A 20,967-nucleotide genomic window follows, 5' to 3' on the forward strand; every position below is an offset into this window, starting at 1 on the left:
AGTATTCGGCCAGCAGCACAAACGATGACGTATGCTAATAAAGAATTCTTCAAAATAAAAGCCCGCATTTCAAAACATTGCAATGTGGATAACTAATTCATTAAAAAGATATTAGATTTTAATCAATGTCCATTTTTATTGTGATTATAAGCGAATGAAAGAAGGACTTTGTGGAAACAATTACAAATATGCTTCTAAAAACATTTCTTAAGACCACTATCGAAAAATACAATGTTCAGATATGTTCACAATATTGGCCTTTCTACTCCACCCATTTCATTGGTCCCAATGCAATACACTGTAGGGCCTATACATTACATATTGGCTTATAGAGAAAAAACTATTCTATGTGCCGAGGTAAAAGTGGGGTTTGGGTATACTCAGTTGGGTCTATAGAATCTATATATGGTGTTATTTCATGGGGGACTGCGGTCTAAATACCCAGCAGCAGTTTATACTCCAACCACTCCATTCACTGTAATGCCTATAAATTACAAATTGGCGTATAGAGAAGAAAACGAGGTCATAAAAATAAAAATAAACACTTTAACCAAAGGCACATAGAATATTTTTTTTCTCTATAAGCCAATATGTAATTTATATGCCTACAATGTATTGCATTGCAGTGAATGTAATGGGTGGAGTAGAAAGTGCTTCTGGGTATTTAGACCACAGTCCCCCATGAAATAACACCATATATAGATTCTATAGACCCAACTGAGTATACCCAAACCCCACTTTTACCTCTGCACATAGAATAGTTTTTTCTCTATAAGCCAATATGTAATTTACAGTGTATTGCATTGGGACCAATAGAATGGGTGGAGTAGAAAGTGCTTCTGGGTATTTAGACCACAGTCCCCCAATAAATACAACCCATATACAGATTCTACAGACCCTGCTGAGTTTTCCCAACACCACTTTAGAAATACAAGAAAATCCGCAATCGCGACGCCAGCATAATATCCTGCTGCCAGGAGAACAGTAATCGAAGTGACCGCTACCTCATGAATTTGTGTTAGTAGGTCAGTGGAGAAGTGTATTGGCAGCGTGCAGTGAGTGAAAGCCCACACAGCCTATTGAAACCCAGTATTTTCTGCTTTGAGCCAATGATTATTTTATTCCAGTAGACATATCAAGTCCGATGCTCGTGAAGTCACAAATGTTTTTCGGGGAACACAGTAACAAGAGATATTCATATCAATTTAAACATTGTGTATTTTTGATTGATGGCAATTTTTTATATTTTAATTAGATGGAAACATTTAAGTACAAATATGATTCTAGAAAAAAAAACATTCATGTGAAAGATTTTTGCATTAAAGTAACCAAAGCCAACTCTTTAGTAGGCTAACATACCCAGCAAAACAAGAGTGCCCTCTATTGACTAAAATAGATACAAAACGATATATTTTTGCACCTGTTTGATGCCATATTTACAGGCCATTTCAATCATTTATGTTACAAGAAATAAATAAAAATATGACAATAACTTAGGCCAAGTTAATATAAATCGAAATGTGCAGTGCAGTTTCTAGGCTACTCAAGCGAAATGACTTGGAGTAATCGAACAGGAGTTAGGCTAGACTAACTGATTGACACAAGTAAGATCATTTATCCAAGTAGCTACATTTCGGTTTATAAACGGATGAAAAACGAATTAGTATGAGCAGTCTTTGTGCGAGGGCACCTACTAATGTGTAGGTAGGCCATACTGGCTCATGCGCTTTATAGAGAAAGCGCGACATCACCTGGCTGTAAAGTCCATATTCATGATTTTGCAAGCCTAACAACGTTGTTACTGTAATGTACTGTGCAATGTATGATTGAATAATAAACGAACTAGGCATACAATAGGACCGTTGTCGTTTAGGGAATTTTAATCATGACATAACATTTAATTTTCATTTTATAATAGGCTTCAATAGTTTTAAGCCAAAACAGATGATGGAAGGGCAACACAATACCATAATAATATTTTTTGAAAAGGCTATATAAAGTTATAACAGTCAATCGGGTTTCAATCCAAAAATCTGTGTGATTTTGCCAAAATGATTTGCTTTAGGTTTTTCACCTCGGCACATAGCGACGCCAACTGTTGCCTTAAATGTCCATTCTCAATTATTTCACCTGGGACGATTGTGGCAGGTGAACTTGTCATTATTTCTGGCGTAGTTGCTTCTTTTGACACTAACAGTTTACTGCAAGAGCTGGCAAAATATTGCGGCAACTTGTCTTTGTCAGGTTGAACGATAGACCAACTTGAATTAGGCTTACTTTCTTTTGCGCAATCCCTTTGTGCCAATTCTTGCTCATCCATAGGCCTACTCCCATTGTAGATGCACAGTTGACCACTGTTCTTTATTTCATTGTCGTTATCTGTCGAAGCTCTGCTAAACCAATTCGTTTGTTCCTTTAAAGGTTTGTTAGCTTTGAACCTTAATTTGTGTGGTAAAAGGTACATTGTCCCACCGTCAGATGTTTCGGTGGTTGTTCTGTCATGGGCTTGTGCGGCCCTTTCATTTCTTTCCGAAGAGCTCGGTTCTATACTGTGACTCTGTCCGTCAGTTGAGATTCCTTTATTTGCGCGGTCCAAATCCACACGTTTGCTTCCGTTTGCCCAATCTTCAATGACGGCATCTCGCGCATGGTGCGCACGTGCATTGGGGTATTGAGCGCTTGACCGAATCACTGAGTATGATATGCCTACATTTGGAGAGGTGCTATATCTGGATGGTGATTCAAATATATGAGACGGATAATGTCCAACATTGCATGCAATACCAGCATTTCTGTAGCACTGATAGTCATTCAAACTTGGCACCGGTGGATAAGAATCGGGAACTCCAGCTCCAGAGAAACATTCCTTGTCTGGAGAATGGAATTGGTGGGAAACATCTGAACAGTTAAAATGGGTTCTTCGACAGGTGCCAACGTTGGGGAAACCTGGGTTATGGATTAATCCAGGAACATCAGTAAATGTATTGTCCAACACATCTTTTAAAACGTTAAAGTGTGTGCCAGATGACACGTCAGGAGGCAGCATCCAAGGAGCCGCACGAGGTACACTAGTTGAGGACGGATGAAAACAATGTGTTGAGAAGTGTTGTTCATCAACGGGTTTATCATGACCACCCTGCACTCCCATGGCGCGATATTGGACAGCCGAAAGGGTCGCTTTTAGTTTTTCGTTCTCTCTGAGAAGGTCATTAGCTCGGCCCTCCAAAAGAATCCCCTCCATTCTCCGACGCTGCCTTGACATTTTCGCTGCCTCGTTGTTTCTTTTCCTTTTGAACCAATAATTTCCATCTTTTTGCTCCTCGGGTATGAACTCTCTCTTTCTGCGCACTCCTATTCTCCCTTTAGGACTAAAGGTTGAATTTAATCCCAAAACGGATTTTGCGTAAAGACTCACAGGGCTGCTGGAGTTGTCACCAGACTCGTGAGAAGGAGAGGACAACATGGTGGTCGTGGACATCACATTTGGATAAAGCGATGTATCTTGGCTAGTCTGCATCCCACCAACACTTATCCATTGGGTTGCCATAAATTATGTGCGTAAATCCACCCTTTTTCTGTGCACGGGCAACTTCCATTCTGTAGGCCACAACTTCGAGGTCCATCCCATGTGCATGCCTTTTAAGTGAATTCAGAGGGACGTTCAAGGATGCTGTCATGTCAGTTGGATCAGTGAGGCACGCCTACACTTTGCAAAACCACAAGGATAAATCGAGTGAAGCTGTGTGTCTGTTATGTTTTTACGCGCCAGCCCAGCATCGGGCAGCTCGTGCACTTTTGTTAATCACAATGCAGCATTTGACAGCGCTTTACGTTTTTATCCGAATCAAGGCCATTTTGTTTTTCATTTCAAACACTTAGAAATGGGATGCCAGCAAGGGAGAGATATCAAAACCACTCAACGTGTATGTTCACTGCAGATATTATGATCGTTTCAGATTTTCCTAATTTAATACTATTTCCTGTTCATTGTAATGCATTTATATATTTTTGCTTTTGATGGTTAAGGTTATGTAAAAGGTTCATTCTCCCCTTTGCTTTTTTCATGGAAAAATATCAGCAAATCATTTACATTAATTACATCTCTCTTCTTCAGGGGATGAAGTGGATAGATATAATAATTAAAAGATAGATATACAGTACCCTCCGTAATTATTGGGACAGTGGAGCATTTTATCTTCGTTTGGCTCTATACTCCAGAAGTTTGGATATGAAATCAAACAATTACAACGAGGTTAAAGATCAGACTGTGAGCATTAATTTGAAGGTATTTTCATCCATATCGAATGAACCGTTTGATGTAGTCATTGCGGGCTATGAAAATGGGACCAAATACTTAACGTTTTACTACTTTAATACACATATAAGTACATTTGTCCCAATACTTATGGTCCCCTAAAATGGGGGGACTGTGTACCAAAAAAGTGCTGTAATTTCTAAACGGTTCACCCGAAATGGATGAAAATACCCTCAAATTAAAGCTCACAGTCTGCACTTTAACCTCATAGTAATTGTTTGATTTCAAATCCAAACTTTTGAAGAAAAAATGCTTCACTGTCCCAATATTTATGGAGGGCACTGTATTGATTGAATTATACATATTCAGTTACACTTACGTGGAATGATGAAAAAAAGAAATAGTTTTGTTTGACTTTTATTTTCAGGTTTACTCTGATCAGTTGAACTTTAAGTGCATTCGGAAAGTATTCAGACCCCTTGACTTTTTCAATTTTGTTACGTTACAGCCTTATTCTAAAATGGATTGAATTGTTTTCCCCCCTCATCAAGCTACACACAATACCCCATAATGACAAAGCAAAAACAGTTTTTTATAAATGTTTGCAAATATATATTTTAAAAAAATAAACACGGAAATATTACATTTACATAAGTATTCAGACCCTTTACTCCGGACTTTGTTGAAGCACCTTTGGCAGCAATTACAGCCTTGAGTCTTCTTGGGTATGACACTACAAGCTCGGCACACCTGTATTTGGGGAGTTTCTCCCATTATTCTCTGCAGATCCTCTCAAGCTCTGTCAGGTTGGATGGGGAGCGTCGCTGCACAGCTATTTTCAGGTCTCTCCAGAGATTCAAGTCCGGGGTCTGGCTGGGCCACTCAAGGTCATTCAGAGACTTGTCCCGAAGCCACTCCTGCGTTGTCTTGGCTGTGTGCTTAGGGTCATTGTCCTGTTGGAAGGTGAACCTTCACCCCACTCTGAGGTCCTGAGCACTCTGGAGCACGTTTTCATCAAGGATCTCTCTGTACTTTGCTCCGTTCATCTTTCCCTCGATCCTGACTAGTCTCCCAGTCCCTGCTGCTGAAATACATCCCCACAGCATGATGCTGCCACCACCATGCTTCACTGTGGGGATGGTGCCAGGTTTCCTCCAGATGTGACACTTGGCATTCAGGCCAAAGAGTTGAATCTTGGTTTCATCAGACCAGATAATCTTTGTCCTTTAGGTGCCTTTTGGCAAACTCCAAGTGGGCTGTCATGTGCCTTTCACTGAGGAGTGGCTTCCATCTGGCCACTCTACCATAAAGGCCTGATTGGTGGAGTGCTGCAGAGAAGGTTGTCCTTCTGGAAGGTTCTCCCATCTCCACAGAGGAACTCTGGAGCTCTGTCAGAGTGACCATCGGGTTCTTGGTCACCTCCTTCTCCCCCGATTGCTCAGTTTGGCCGGGCGGCCAGCTCTAGGAAGAGTCTTAGTGGTTCCAAACTTCTTCCATTTAAGAATGATGGAGGCCACTATGTTCTTGGGGACCTTCAATGCTACAGAAATTTTTTGGTACCCTTCCCCAGATCTGTGCCTCAACACAATCCTGTCTCGGAGCTCAGTAAACCAATGCCGTCATACAGTGCTGAAATAGGAAAGGGCCTTCCCCAAACTGTTGCCACAAAGTTGGAAGCACAGGATCATCTACAATGTCATTGTATGTTGTAGCGTTAAGATTTCCCTTCACTGGAACTAAGGGGCCTAGCCCGAACCATGAAAAACAGCCCCAAACCATTATTCCTCCCCCACCAAACTTTACAGTTGGCACTATGCATTCAGGCAGGTAGCATTCTCCTGGCATCCGCCAAACCCAGATTCATCCGTCGGACTGCCAGATGGTGAAGTGTGATTCATCACTCCAGAGAACGCGTTTCCACTGTTCCAGAGTCCAATGGGGGCGAGCTTTACACCACTCCAGCCGACACTTGGCATTGTGCATGGTGATCTTAGGCTTGTGTGCGGCTGCTCGGCCATGGAAACCCATTTAATGAAGCTCCCAACGAACAGTTCTTGTGCTGACGTGGCTTCCAGAGGCAGTTTGGATCTCGGTATTCAGTGTTGCAACTGAGGACAGACCATTTTTACGCGCTACGCGCTTCAGCACTCGGCGGTCCCGCTGTGTGAGCTTGTGTTGCCTACCACTTCGCGGCTGAGCTGTTGTTGCGCCTAGACATTTCCACTTCACAAAAACAGCACTTACAGTTGACTGGGGCAGCTCTAGCAGGGCAGAAATTTGATGAACTGACTTGTTGGAAAGGTGGCATCCTATGACGGTGCCACGTTGAAAGTCACTGAGCTCTTCAGTAAGGCCATTCTACAGCCAATGTTTGTCGATTTTATACACCTGTCAGCAACGGGTTGTGGCTGAAGTAGCAGAATTCACTAATTTGAAGGGGTGTCCACATACTTTTGCATATATAGTGTATCTGCAATGCACACAGAGATAGTGTACCTGCCTCCATGGTTATAATGCCATTTGTGCGAAGATTGCAATGTATGCCACAGATTTTCAGGATTCCAAACATTATGATTCTGAAGTAGTACACCCCCCTCACTCACACTCTCACTGGTGCTGTGAAAAAAGCCTGGAAAAGACAGAACACATATGGGTTTCTCCCCCCCTCACCCCTCTCTCTTTCTCGCTCTCACAACGCTTACAATATACAACTGCAGTGAAGGATACATTATAATTCACCATTTGTTGGGTTCTAGTGCTTGCCGATGTTAGTGAGGATGTTTTTTGTAGACCAGGGAAGTATATTGAAGGGTCCATAGTAACCACTAGTCCCCAAAGTAACAGAGAATGCCACCTTCCATTCTGTAAGAGGAAACACACACGCACGCACGCCTATCTGTGTCTCACCTGTGTTCTCCATCTTCAGTTCCTCCACCTCAGTCTCCTGCAGTTCCAACCTGGCTCTCAGTGTGGTTGGAGCGGACATCAATAGGCCTCAGCTCCAGGGCTTGGGCTGGAACCAGAGAGTTCAATCGATCAATGGTTAGAGTAACAAATTACAAAATATTGGTAGATTATCCATTTCACCAAAAAACAGCCCAAATATCTTGTTTTCTGTGTCATCACCTGCATTCTCTACAGCTCTTCCACCTGCATTCTCTACAGCTCTTCCACCTGCATTCTCTACAGCTCTTCCACCTGCATTCTCTACAGCTCTTCCACCTGCATTCTCTACAGCTCTTCCACCTGCATTCTCTACAGCTCTTCCACCTGCATTCTCTACAGCTCTTCCACCTGCATTCTCTACAGCTCTTCCACCTGCATTCTCTACAGCTCTTCCACCTGCATTCTCTACAGCTCTTCCACCTGCATTCTCTACAGCTCTTCCACCTGCATTCTCTACAGCTCTTCCACCTGCATTCTCTACAGCTCTTCCACCTGGCTCTTACTGGCTGTCAGCCTGGCCTGTGTTTCTGAAATGTAATGACAGTAAGGGCTCTATTCAATCTGTATCCTTAAAACGTTACAGATTGCGAGATATACAGTTGAAGTCGGAAGTTTACATACACCTTAGCCAAATACATTTAAACTCAGTTTTTCACAATTCCTGACATTTAATCCTAGTAAAAATTGTTGATCCTAACTGTTTTAGGTCAGTTAGGATCACCACTTTATTTTAAGAATGTGAAATGTCAGACTAATAGTTTATTTAATCACCTTCCCAGTGGGTCAGAAGTTTACATACACTCAATTAGTATTTGGTAGCATTGCCTTTAAATTGTTTAACTTGGGTCAAACGTTTCGGGTAGTCTTCCACAAGCTTCCCACAATAAGTTGGGTGAATTTTGGCCCATTCCTCCTGACAGAGCTGATGTAACTGAGTCAGGTTTGTAGGCCTCCTTGCTCGCACACACTTTTTCAGTTCTGCCCACAAATGTTCTATAGGATTGAGGTCAGGGCTTTGTGATGGCCACTCCAATACCTTGACTTTGTTGTCCTTAAGCCATTTTGACACAACTTTGGAAGTATGCTTGTGGTCATTGTCCATTTGGAAGACCCATTTGCGACCAAGCTTTAACTTCCTGACTGATGTCTTGAGATGTTGCTTCAATATCTCCACATAATTTTCCTTCCTCATGATGCCATCTATTTTGTGAAGTGCACCAGTCCCTCCTGCAGCAAAGCACCCCCACAGCATGATGCTGCCACCCCCGTGCTTCACGGTTGGGATGGTGTTCTTCGGCTTGCAAGCACCCCCTTTTTCCTCCATTATGGCCAAACAGTTCTATTTTTGTTTAATCAGACCAGAGGACATTTCTCCCAAAAGTAAGATCTTTGTCCCCATGTGCAGTTGCAAACCATAGTCTGGCTTTTTTATGGCGGTTTTGGAGCAGTGGCTTCTTCCTTGCTGAGCGGCCTTTCAGGTTATGTCGATATAGGACTCGTTTTACTGTGGATATAGATACTTTTGCACCTGTTTCCTCCAGCATCTTCACAAGGTCCTTTGCTGTTGTTCTGGGATTGATTTGCACTTTTCGCACCAAAGTACGTTCATCTCTAGGAGACAGAACGTGTCTCCTTCCTGAGCAGTATGACGGCTGCGTGGTCCCACGGTGTTTATACTTGCGTACTATTGTTTGTACAGATGAGCGTGGTACCTTCAGGCGTTTGGAAATTGCTCCCAAGGATAAACCAGACTTGTGGAGGTCTACAATTCTTTTTCTGAGGTCTTGGCTGATTTCTTTAGATTTTCCCAGAATGTCAAGCAAAGAGGCATTGAGTTTGAAGGTAGGCCTTGAAATACATCCACAGGTACACTTCCAATTGACTCAAATGATGTCAATTAGCCTATCAGAAGCATCTAAAGCCATGACATAATTTTCTGGAATTTTCCAAGCTGTTTAAAGGCACAGTCAACTTAGTGTATGTAAACTTCTGACCCACTGGAATTGTGATACAGTGAATTATAAGTTAAATAATCTGTCTGTAAACAATTGTTGGGAAAATTACTTGTGTCATGCACAAAGTAGATGTCCTACACCTCTCACACAACGTCAACAAAACAAAGGAGCTGATCGTGGACTTCAGGAAACAGCAGGGGGAGCACACCCCTATCCACATTGACGGGACCGCAGTGGAGAAGGTGGAAGGCTTCAAGTTCCTCGCGTACACATCACTGACAATCTGAAATGGTCCACCCACGCAGACAGTGTGGTGAAGAAGGCGCAATAGCGACAGATGCACAATTGAGAGCATCCTGTCGGGCTGTATCACCGCCTGGTACGGCAACTGCACCGCCCGCAACCGCAGGGCTCTCCAGAGGGTGGTGCGGTCTGCCCAACGCATCACCGGGGGCAAACTACCTGCCCTCCAGGACACCTACAGCACCCGATGTCACAGGAAGGCCAAAAAGATCATCAAGAACAACAACCACCCGAGCCACAGCCTGTTCACCTCGCTATCATCCAGAAGGCGAGGTCAATACATGTGCATCAAAGCTGGGACCGAGAGACTGAAAAACAGCTTCTATCTCAAGGACATCAGACTGTTAAATAGCCATCACTAGGCGGCTTCCACCCGGTTACGTAACCCTGCACCTTAGAGGCTGCTGTCCCATATACATAGACTTGGAATCACTGGCCACTTTAATAATGGAACATTAGCCACTTTAATAATGTTTATGCACTGCTTTACTCATCTCATATGTGGTCCTCTGTAGCTCAGCTGGTAGAGCACGGCGCTTGTAACGCCAAGGTAGTGGGTTCGATCCCCGGGACCACCCATACACAAAAAAAATGTATGCACGCATGACTGTAAGTCGCTTTGGATAAAAGCGTCTGCTAAATGGCATATTATTATTATTTTTATTCTATTCTACTGTATTTCAGTCTATGCCACTCTGACATTGCTCGTCCTAATATTTATATATTTCTTAATTACATTATTCTACTTTTAGATTTGTGTGTATTGTTGTGAATTGTTAGATACTACTGCACTGCTGGAGCTAGAAACACAAGCATTTCGCTACACACGCAATAACATCTGCTAAACATGTGTATGTGACCAATAAATTGTATTTTATTTTATTTGAATGCAGTCTCTGCTCAGGCGGGAACATTGACTTTACATTTCAATACGCTGTAACGCTGAACTTTAGCGATACAGACTGAGTAGAGCACTAAAACGTGACATAATGGTGTGTGTGTGTGTGTGTTTGTGTGTGGGTGAGTGAGTGTGTGTGTGTGTGTTTCTGTGTGGGTGAGTGTGCGTGTGTGCATGTTTACCTTCATTCTCAGCCTTAACTCCTTGTCTGGAACAACAACAACAACAACAACAACAACAGTGATAGATCTGTTGTTGGACTCTATATCTGCCGATATATATCATAGACAGTAATGGTTTGAGAAAATTCCATGATTTGAAAGATACATACAGATTACCGGGCAGGTGGGCGGGTAGATCGAGATATGGGGGTTAGGGACTGACAACCAACCTCTGTTGCTAGGAGGGTTGGAAAACATGGTTTCCAGGTGGGGGGAGGGATGTTGGGCTGGGGGGAATGGGATGGGGAGTTTGGGGTGATGTTGGGCTGGGGGGAATGGGATGGGGAGTTTGGGGTGATGTTGGGCTGGGGGGAATGGGATGGGGAGTTTGGGGTGATGGGATGGGGAGTTAGGGGGTAATGGGATGGGGAGTTGGGGGTGATGTTGGGCTGGGGGGAATGGGATGGGGAGTTTGGGGTGATGTTGGGCTGGGGGTGATGGGATGGGGAGTTAGGGGGGAATGGGATGGGGAGTTGGGGGTGATGGGATGGGGAGTTGGGGGTGATGGGATGGGGAGTTAGGGGGGAATGGGATGGGGAGTTAGGGGGGAATGGGATGGGGAGTTAGGGTTGATGGGATGGGATGAGATGGGGAGTTGGGGGTGATGTTGGGCTGGGGGAAATGGGATGGGGAGTTTGGGGTGATGTTGGGCTGGGGGTGATGGATGGGGAGTTGGGGGTGATGGGATGGGGAGTTGGGGGTGATGTTGGGCTGGGGGTGATGGGATGGGGAGTTGGGGGGGAATGGGATGGGGAGTTAGGGGGGAATGGGATGGGGAGTTGGGGGTGATTGGATGGGGAGTTAGGGGGTGATGGGATGGGGAGTTGGGGGTGATGGGATGGGGAGTTAGGGGGGAATGGGATGGGGAGTTAGGGGGGAATGGGATGGGGAGTTGGGGGTGATGGGATGGGGAGTTGGGGGTGATGGGGAGTTGGGGGTGATGGGATGGGGAGTTGGGGGTGATGGGATGGGGAGTTGGGGGGAATGGGATGGGGAGTTGGGGGTGATGGGATGGGGAGTTGGGGGGGAATGGGATGGGGAGTTGGGGTGATGGGGAGTTGGGGGTGATGGGATGGGGAGTTGGGATGATGGGTAGTTGGGGGGAATGGGATGGGGAGTTGGGGGTGATGGGATGGGGAGTTGGGGGGGAATGGGATGGGGAGTTGGGGTGATGGGGAGTTGGGGGTGATGGGATGGGGAGTTGGGGTGATGGGTAGTTGGGGGGAATGGGATGGGGAGTTGGGGGTGATGGGATGGGGAGTTGGGGGTGATGGGATGGGGAGTTGGGGGGGAATGGGATGGGGAGTTGGGGTGATGGGGAGTTGGGGGTGATGGGGAGTTTGGGGTGATGGAATGGGGAGTTGGGGGTGATGGGGAGTTGGGGGTGATGGGGAGTTGGGGGTGATGGGATGGAGAGTTGGGTTGATGGGATGGGGAGTTGGGGGGGAATGGGATGGGGAGTTGGGGGGAATGGGATGGGGAGTTGGGGGTGATGGGATGGGGAGTTGGGGGTGATGGGATGGGGAATTGGGGGGGAATGGGATGGGTAGTTGGGGGGAATGGGATGGGGAGTTGGGGGGGAATGGGATGGGTAGTTAGGGGGGAATGGGATGGGGAGTTGGGGGTGATGGGATGGGGAGTTGGGGGGAATGGGATGGGGAGTTGGGGGGGAATGGGATGGGGAGTTGGGGTGATGGGGAGTTGGGGGTGATGGGGAGTTGGGGGTGATGGAATGGGGAGTTGGGGGTGATGGGGAGTTGGGGGTGATGGGGAGTTGGGGGTGATGGGTTGGGGAGTTGGAGGGGAATGGGATGGGGAGTTGGGGGTGATGGGGAGTTGGGGGTGATGGGGAGTTAGGGGGGAATGGGATGGGGAGTTAGGGGGGAATGGGATGGGGGATTAGGGGTGAATGGGATGGGGAGTTGGGGGTGATGGGATGGGTAGTTGGGGGTAATGGGATGGGATGGGTAGTTGGGGGTAATGGGATGGGTAGTTGGGGGTGATGGGATGGGGAGTTGGGGGTAATGGAATGGGATGGGTAGTTGGGGGTAATGGGATGGGTAGTTGGGGGTGATGGGATGGGGAGTTGGGGGTGATGGGATGGGGAGTTGGGGGTGGAGGCACACCTCTTTTTGTACCAATTGTATTATTAGAAAATCCTGTGTGATCAAAATGATAATTTCTCTGTATGTATTTATTTGTCATTTTTGTTTTGGAGTGGCAGCCGACGGGTACCTGTGGTATTAACGGTATAAATTGACATGAGTATTGTACCTGTAACCCCCACCCCAAACAAAACAAGCTAATAAAAATATACAATAAAAATAACTCTTATTGAGCCCATTTATACCTGGTATTAATATGGTCTTGTGTTTTCTATCTAATTGCAGTTCAGAGCATTTACTCCGGGTGTCTTCTATCCACATTATATTCAATATGCTGTATTGGGGTGACTCGTTACATGAATTCTGTGTCTTCATGTTCTCCAGTAGACTCTGAGTGACAGCCAGCTCCATTTTCTGCTCCACCACCATGTTCCCCAGCTCCACTTTCTGCTCCACCACCATGTTCCCCAGCTCCATTTTCTGCTCCACCACCATGTTCCCCAGCTCCACTTTCTGCTCCACCACCATGTTCCCCAGCTCCACTTTCTGCTCCACCACCATGTTCCCCAGCTCCACTTTCTGCTCCACCACCATGTTCCCCAGCTCCACTTTCTTCTCCACCACCATGTTCCCCAGCTCTACTTTCTGCTCCGCCACCATGTTCCCCAGCTCTACTTTCTGCTCTGCTACCATGTTCCCCAGCTCTACTTCCTGCTCTGCCACCATGTTCCCCAGCTCTACTTCCTGCTCTGCCACCATGTTCCCCAGCTCCACTTTCTGCTCTGCCACCATGTTCCCCAGCTCTACTTCCTGCTCTGCCACCATGTTCCCCAGCTCTACTTCCTGCTCTGCCACCATGTTCCCCAGCTCCACTTTCTGCTCTGCCACCATGTTCCCCAGCTCTACTTCCTGCTCTGCCACCATGTTCCCCAGCTCTACTTCCTGCTCTGCCACCATGTTCCCCAGCTCTACTTCCTGCTCTGCCACCATGTTCCCTAGCTCCACTTTCTGCTCCACCACCATGTTCCCCAGCTCTGCTTTCTGCTCCGCCACCATGTTCCCCAGCTCTACTTCCTGCTCCACCACCATGTTCCCCAGCTCCACTTTCTTCTCCGCCACCATGTTCCCCAGCTCCACTTTATTTTCCGCCACCATGTTCCCCAGCTCCACTTTCTGCTCTGCCACCATGTTCCCCAGCTCTACTTCCTGCTCCGCCACCATGTTCCCCAGCTCTACTTCCTGCTCCACCACCATGTTCCCCAGCTCCACTTTCTGCTCTGCCACCATGTTCCCCAGCTCTACTTCCTGCTCCGCCACCATGTTCCCCAGCTCCACTTTCTTCTCCGCCACCATGTTCCCCAGCTCCACTTTCTTCTCCGCCACCATGTTCCCCAGCTCCACTTTCTTCTCCGCCACCATGTTCCCCAGCTCCACTTTATTTTCCGCCACCATGTTCCCCAGCTCCACTTTCTGCTCTGCCACCATGTTCCCCAGCTCTACTTCCTGCTCCGCCACCATGTTCCCCAGCTCTACTTCCTGCTCTGCCACCATGTTCCCCAGCTCTACTTCCTGCTCTGCCACCATGTTCCTCAGCTCTACTTCCTGCTCTGCCACCATGTTCCCCAGCTCTACTTTCTGCTCCACCACCATGTTCCCCAGCTCTACTTTCTGCTCCGCCACCATGTTCCCCAGCTCCACTTTCTTCTCCGCCACCATGTTTCCCAGCTCTACTTCCTGCTCCGCCACCATGTTCGCCAGCTCCACTTTCTTCTCCACCACCATGTTCCCCAGCTCTACTTCCTGCTCCGCCACCATGTTCCCCAGCTCTACTTTGTGCTCTGCCACCATGTTCCCCAGCTCTACTTTCTGCTCCGCCACCATGTTCCCCAGCTCTACTTTCTGCTCCGCCACCATGTTCCCCAGCTCCACTTTCTGCTCCGCCACCATGTTCCCCAGCTCTACTTCCTGCTCTTTCACCATGTTCCCCAGCTCTGCTTTCTGCTCCGCCACCATGTTCCCCAGCTCTACTTCCTGCTCCACCACCATGTTCCCCAGCTCCACTTTCTTCTCCGCCACCATGTTCCCCAGCTCCACTTTATTTTCCGCCACCATGTTCCCCAGCTCCACTTTCTGCTCTGCCACCATGTTCCCCAGCTCTACTTCCTGCTCCGCCACCATGTTCCCCAGCTCTACTTCCTGCTCCACCACCATGTTCCCCAGCTCCACTTTCTGCTCTGCCACCATGTTCCCCAGCTCTACTTCCTGCTCCGCCACCATGTTCCCCAGCTCCACTTTCTTCTCCGCCACCATGTTCCCCAGCTCCACTTTCTGCTCCGCCACCATGTTCCCCAGCTCCACTTTCTTCTCCGCCACCATGTTCCCCAGCTCCACTTTATTTTCCGCCACCATGTTCCCCAGCTCCACTTTCTGCTCTGCCACCATGTTCCCCAGCTCTACTTCCTGCTCCGCCACCATGTTCCCCAGCTCTACTTCCTGCTCTGCCACCATGTTCCCCAGCTCTATTTCCTGCTCTGCCACCATGTTCCTCAGCTCTACTTCCTGCTCTGCCACCATGTTCCCCAGCTCTACTTTCTGCTCCACCACCATGTTCCCCAGCTCTACTTTCTGCTCCGCCACCATGTTCCCCAGCTCCACTTTCTTCTCCGCCACCATGTTTCCCAGCTCTACTTCCTGCTCCGCCACCATGTTCGCCAGCTCCACTTTCTTCTCCACCACCATGTTCCCCAGCTCTACTTCCTGCTCCGCCACCATGTTCCCCAGCTCTACTTCCTGCTCTGCCACCATGTTCCCCAGCTCTACTTTCTGCTCCACCACCATGTTCCCCAGCTCCACTTTCTGCTCCACCACCATGTTCCCCAGCTCCACTTTCTGCTCCGCCACCATGTTCCCCAGCTCCACAACCATGTTTCTCAGAGCTCTCATCTCAGCCCAGATGTCCGGCTCGGCGGATGTCTGTCTGTCTGCTGACGTTTTGATCTCATTTCCTGTCTCGAACTCTACACCTTTACCTTTAGTGAACTGTATACTTTAACCTCTCGTGATCTCTACCCCAGACAGACCGAGCAGTAGCAGAGGAACAACAAAGACTTGCATTTTCATATCACAAACACACCTTTCTTATGGAAAAGGAGGGGGGGGGGTCTTTGAATATCTCTCACCCTTATATGCACACACACATATGCAGGTGCAAGGAACCCACACACACACACTCACACACACACACACACACACAGCCTGTGCAGGTGTGTGATAGTCAATCATTACCTGTGTTTGTCAACAGCTCTGCAGTGTTACAGCTAGTTTGGTCTGGTTAACAGTGTCCTCAACTGCCCTGGTCAAAAGAATAGGGTACCATTTTGGATGCAGCATAGGATTTTGGAGGAAGCATAGGATTTTGGAGGATCAAGTGTACATCTATATTGTAATACCACAAACTTGCAGCGGGGTCTGCTCCTACAATTGTATACAGATTTTCTTCATTTTAGGCTCAGGAGAACATGCCACAGGCCACTTAATGTTTGGTATTTGTGTTTATTTTTCAGGTTTTTTGTTTTTGGCATGTCTGTAACCCAAATCAACCCTGATGTCACAATGCATGCTACTTAATTAGGCTAATTAGGAAACTGTAGAATGACTACATTACCCATAATGCTCTATATATCGGCTTCCATAGAACTATGTGATGTCATGAATATGCATCATAATGCTTTTGGTACAAACCTCACAATGACCAATTGAACTATGGCTCTGCCAAACAGGTGTTGAAGGTAAAAGCTTGGTGTCCCTCATATCAGCAATCTCAAGGGCACGGCCCACTGTCACGCTTCCCTGTTTACACAAACTCCTAAAAAATCCCTCAAATCCTTTCAAATAATGCTGCTTTTAAATAATGCTGTCAAATGAAGCAAGGTTTATAATGAATCAAACAAGCACTAGGCCTAAAACATAGGCAACAAACGTGAGCGGGTAGATTTGTCAGCCTACACTGGACAAATAGCCTATATCGTCACTCTTTGTGAATTCTGTCTCTCTTTGTTTCTGTGTCTGCGTGTGTGTCTCTCACTCGCTTTCTTAGTTGTCCCTGTCTATAGAGCAGGAGAAGCCTATATGTAACAATGTTTACCTAATTCAATGTGCCTACCTATGTAACTAATCATTCTCTGGGTGGACAGCATCTGACCAAATGACACAATATTTTAGTTCTGGTTAACTAAGATTACTATGTAACTAAACATTTTTTACATTTTTTTAGTCATTTTAGCAGACGCTCTTATCCAGAGCGACTTACAGGAGCAATTAGGGTTAAGTGCCTTGCTCAAGGGCACATCGACAGATTTTTCACCTAGTCGGCTAGGGGATTAGAACCAGCGACCTTTCGGTTACTGGCACAACACTCTTACCCACTAAGCTACCTGCCGCCCCATGTAGGGGTACTTATTGTACTGCGGTGGGCTTTAATAAAGAGAGGAACAAGGCTGATGTCTTTATAATGTATCACTTTATTGGGCACTCCATGTGGCTGGATGTATACAATATATGGTTTACATTTGTTATTACACCTTTGGGGAAAAAAAGCAAATATCTGGTTGCAATGACATTTAAGTATTAACCTCAGACTAAACACTCTTTGCCAACAAGGCATGATAAAACAAAAATTGTGTTAAAAAAATTATAATTACATAAATTACAAATCTGTAAAACAGGGTATCAAAGTTGAAGTTGAGCAATGTCTAACATACAAGTCCATACAAAGGAGAATATGAGCATAAGGCAGTCATACGGAATAAGGCTAAACATCAACAATTCCCACGCTAATATACTTATCATGTACAGTTCTTTCTTGTCTTATCACATGAAGATGTATGTTGAGTAGTGACACATCCATGTTCAGTGACAGTGAGCAATTTCAATCTACTGAGTATACAAACGATTTGATAAAGTTTTATCCAAATACTGTTTCTAAGGAAGGTGTAAAAAGGCAATTCCAACCTCATACGCTACGTTTCAACCTCATATTCATTATCTCCAGCACCATACCGGTGTCTACATACTGTATGTGAAAACAGTGCTTCTCTATGATCTGCGGTTAAAGAGATAAGGTCCTAAAAAATGCTTCTCTGTGACATCACATTGTAGGATTAAAAGTCAGATTTTTTAATTAAAAGTAAGACAGTGATTTTCAAAATCGGCAATGAGTTTCTAAAAAAATCACTTTTTTTAAATTATTATTTTTTTTAACTTTTGATGATGTCATCAGGTAGAACTTTTTAACCTCCTATTTATTTCTACAAAACGTAAAAATGTGCCATTTTTACATATGAAGACAATGAAAATGAGGTTGAAAAGTGGTGGAATTGCCCTGTAAGCTCCAATTAATTTTCTGTCCATTCATCATACATTCTGCCAAATTGACACACTCCTATCTCACGTAAAACCACAGTATAAAATCGTGTCTGGAGTAGGCCTACTACTATACAATTTAAAAGTTTGAAACATTAACACAAGGAAACTTCAGGAATCCTTGTCGAAAAGAAAAGACTTCATGTTGCACAGAAACAGTAAGAATGTACATTCTTCTGAATGGCTTTGCAACTAAGTGAAAACACTGTCCATGCCGGTCGCACCCACAGCCCAAATGGTGAAAACGGTTCTCTTCATTGACGTTTTCTGTCGAGCGGCTTTCAGGGTTCAGGGTTAGTTTCATGACACTTCGCTAAAGGGGTCCTGCAGGGAAGAACCTGAGACACTGATAGCATTCGGATGCACCCGTGACAGCTAAACAACCCATAAATAACATTCAGTCACTGTTTTTCCAATGCGTTCCCTTCACTTATTCATGACGCTCAATTGAACTCAAACAAACTAAGTTCACAGAGCGTTTCAGCTCTAGTTTGTTCCCCAGTCCTCCAGACTTTCGGTCCCCCTATGCCTCAGAGTGAATCTCCATGTCGTCAGTCTGTGGCAGGTCATTGTCACCCAGTAATTCCGTTTCGGGGACTGTCGTGTCCTCCCCATGCCCCAGCCCGTTCTGTGACGCACCGTCCGCCATGTCCTCCATGTTTGCCTTGGGGCTATCGCTGAGCAAGGCTGCCCGCTCCGTACCTGAGGTGTTGGAGGGCGCCGTGGTGACGTAGCCCGTGGAGGTGGAGCCGCTGCCACTGTGGTGCGATCCCGCCTTGGCCACCATCTGCGGCGGGTGGTGCGCCATCTGCTGGTGCGCCATCTGGTGCATTGACATCTGCATGGGGTAGAAGTTCTGCAGGTATGGGTACGCCGGCATGGGCTGGTAGCCGTTGACCGGGATGTAGAGCTGCTGCGGGTGCTGCTGCAGCATGGGCCGGTGCATCTGGCCCTTCATGGGCATGAACTGTGGCTGGGGGAAGGGCGAGTTCTTCTTGGGGCTGGCGTAGCGCGCGGCGTTGGTTGCACTCATGCTGATGTTGCTGATGGGGCTGGTGCTCAGGGAGCTGGTCTGGGTGGTGTTGCTGGTGCCGGAGGTCTGAGCCGAACTGTTGTAGTTGGACAGGCTCTCCCAGGTGCGCAGGCGCGTGTGGACGTCCTTAAAGCGTGGGCGGCGTGCCGGGAACTCGCTCCAGCACTCTAGCATGAGCGTGTAGATCCAGGCGGGGCAGTCGTCGGGACAGGCCAGCACCTGACGGTTGCGCACCATCTCGATGACATCCTGGTTGGAGTAGCCGCAGTAGGGCTGCAGACCGTAGCTGAAGATCTCCCACAGCACCACACCGTAGGACCAGATGTCAGAGTCGGTAGAAAACTTGCCGTACATGATGGCCTCCGGGGACATCCAGCGGATGGGGAAGGGGCTGGCGCCCATCAGCTTGTAATAGTCGGCTGAGTAGACCTCCCGGAAGAGGCCCAGGTCCAGGATCTTGACGTTGAGCTTGTCGCAGACTAAGATGTTGCGGGCGGCCAGGTCCTTGTGTACCACGTGGTGGCTGGAAAGATACTCCATGCCGGCGGCCACCTGTGTCACCACGTGCAGGAAGTCGGCCTGCTCCAGCGTGGACTTCACCGTCTTGTCGTCGTCTGAGCTGCCCACGTCCGAGTGCGGCGAGCGCATGACCAGAAACTCGTGCAGGTCGCCCAGGCCAGAGTAGCTGAAGATCATGCTGATGGGCTGCTCCTTGGTCACCACGCCCAGCAGGCACACGATGTTGGGGTGCTGGAGGCGCGAGCGCAGCATGGCCTCGTGGCGGAACTCCTCGCGGAGGGTGCCCTCATCCTTGTCCTTGACCGTCTTGATGGCCACCACCTGGGTCTGCTCGCCGGGTGCCGTGCCGTACAGGTGGCCCTTGTAGACCTTGCCGAAGCGGTCCTCACCCAGCTCCTCCATGAAGCGCACCGCCGAGAGGTTGATCTCCCGCAGCTTCGCCTGGGTCACAAGGAGAAAACAGAGAGAATCAGAGTTAATAAAACAGACAATGATTCATGCTGATGTTTCATTACCACATATGACAGTAGCTAGCCAATACAGTGGCTTGCGAAAGTATTCACCCCCCTTGGCATTTGTCCTATTTTGTTGCCTTACAACCTGGAATTGAAATAGATTTTTTGGGGGTTTGTATCATTTGATTTACACATGCCTACCACTTTGAAGATGCTAAATATTTTTCCTTGTGAAACAAACAAGAAATAAGATTAAAAAACTGAAAACTTGAGCGTGCATAACTATTCACCTCCCCAAAGTCAATACTTTGTAGAGCCACTTTTTGCAGCAATTACAGCTGCAAGTCTCTTGGAGTATGTCTCTATAAGCTTGGCACATCTAGCCACTGGGATTTTTGCCCATTCTTCAAGGCAAAACTGCTCCAGCTCCTTCAAGTTGGATGGGTTCCGCTGGTGTACAGCAATCTTTAAGTCATACCACAGATTATCAATTGGATTGAGGTCTGGGCTTTGACTAGGCCATTCCAAGACATTTAAATGTTTCCCCTTAAACCACTCAAGTGTTGCTTTAGCAGTATGCTTAGGGTCATTGTCCTGCTGGATAGTGAACCTCTGTGTCAGTCTCAAATCTCTGGAAGACTGAAACAGGTTTCCCTCAAGAATATCCCTGTATTTAGCATCATCCATCATTCCTTCAATTCTGACCAGTTTCCCAGTCCCTGCCGATGAAAAACATACCCACAGCGTGATGCTGCCACCACCATGCTTCACTGTAGGGATGGTGTTCTCGGGGTGATGAGAGTTGTTGGGTTTGCGCCAGACATAGCATTTTCCTTGATGGCCAAAAAGCTAAATT

At 46.9% G+C, this 20,967-nt stretch overlaps 1 protein-coding gene across 1 annotated transcript in view; it reads right to left on the reverse strand.

Moving 5' to 3' along the window:
* Nucleotides 1–17,183: 17,183 nt before the first annotated feature.
* Nucleotides 17,184–20,967, reverse strand: part of ror2 (receptor tyrosine kinase-like orphan receptor 2) — a gene marked incomplete at its 5' end in the record, with an annotated part of 55,587 nt that continues 51,803 nt past the window's right edge. Inside the window, one exon of the mRNA XM_084159354.1 lies at nucleotides 17,184–20,097. Within this exon, the coding sequence (XP_084015480.1) occupies nucleotides 18,628–20,097 (1,470 nt within the window). The 3' untranslated portion in view covers nucleotides 17,184–18,627. The remainder of the gene's footprint in view (nucleotides 20,098–20,967) is intronic.

Source organism: Coregonus lavaretus (genome assembly GCF_964263955.1).
Source record: "Coregonus lavaretus genome assembly, chromosome: 4".
Lineage (NCBI taxonomy): Eukaryota > Metazoa > Chordata > Actinopteri > Salmoniformes > Salmonidae > Coregonus > Coregonus lavaretus.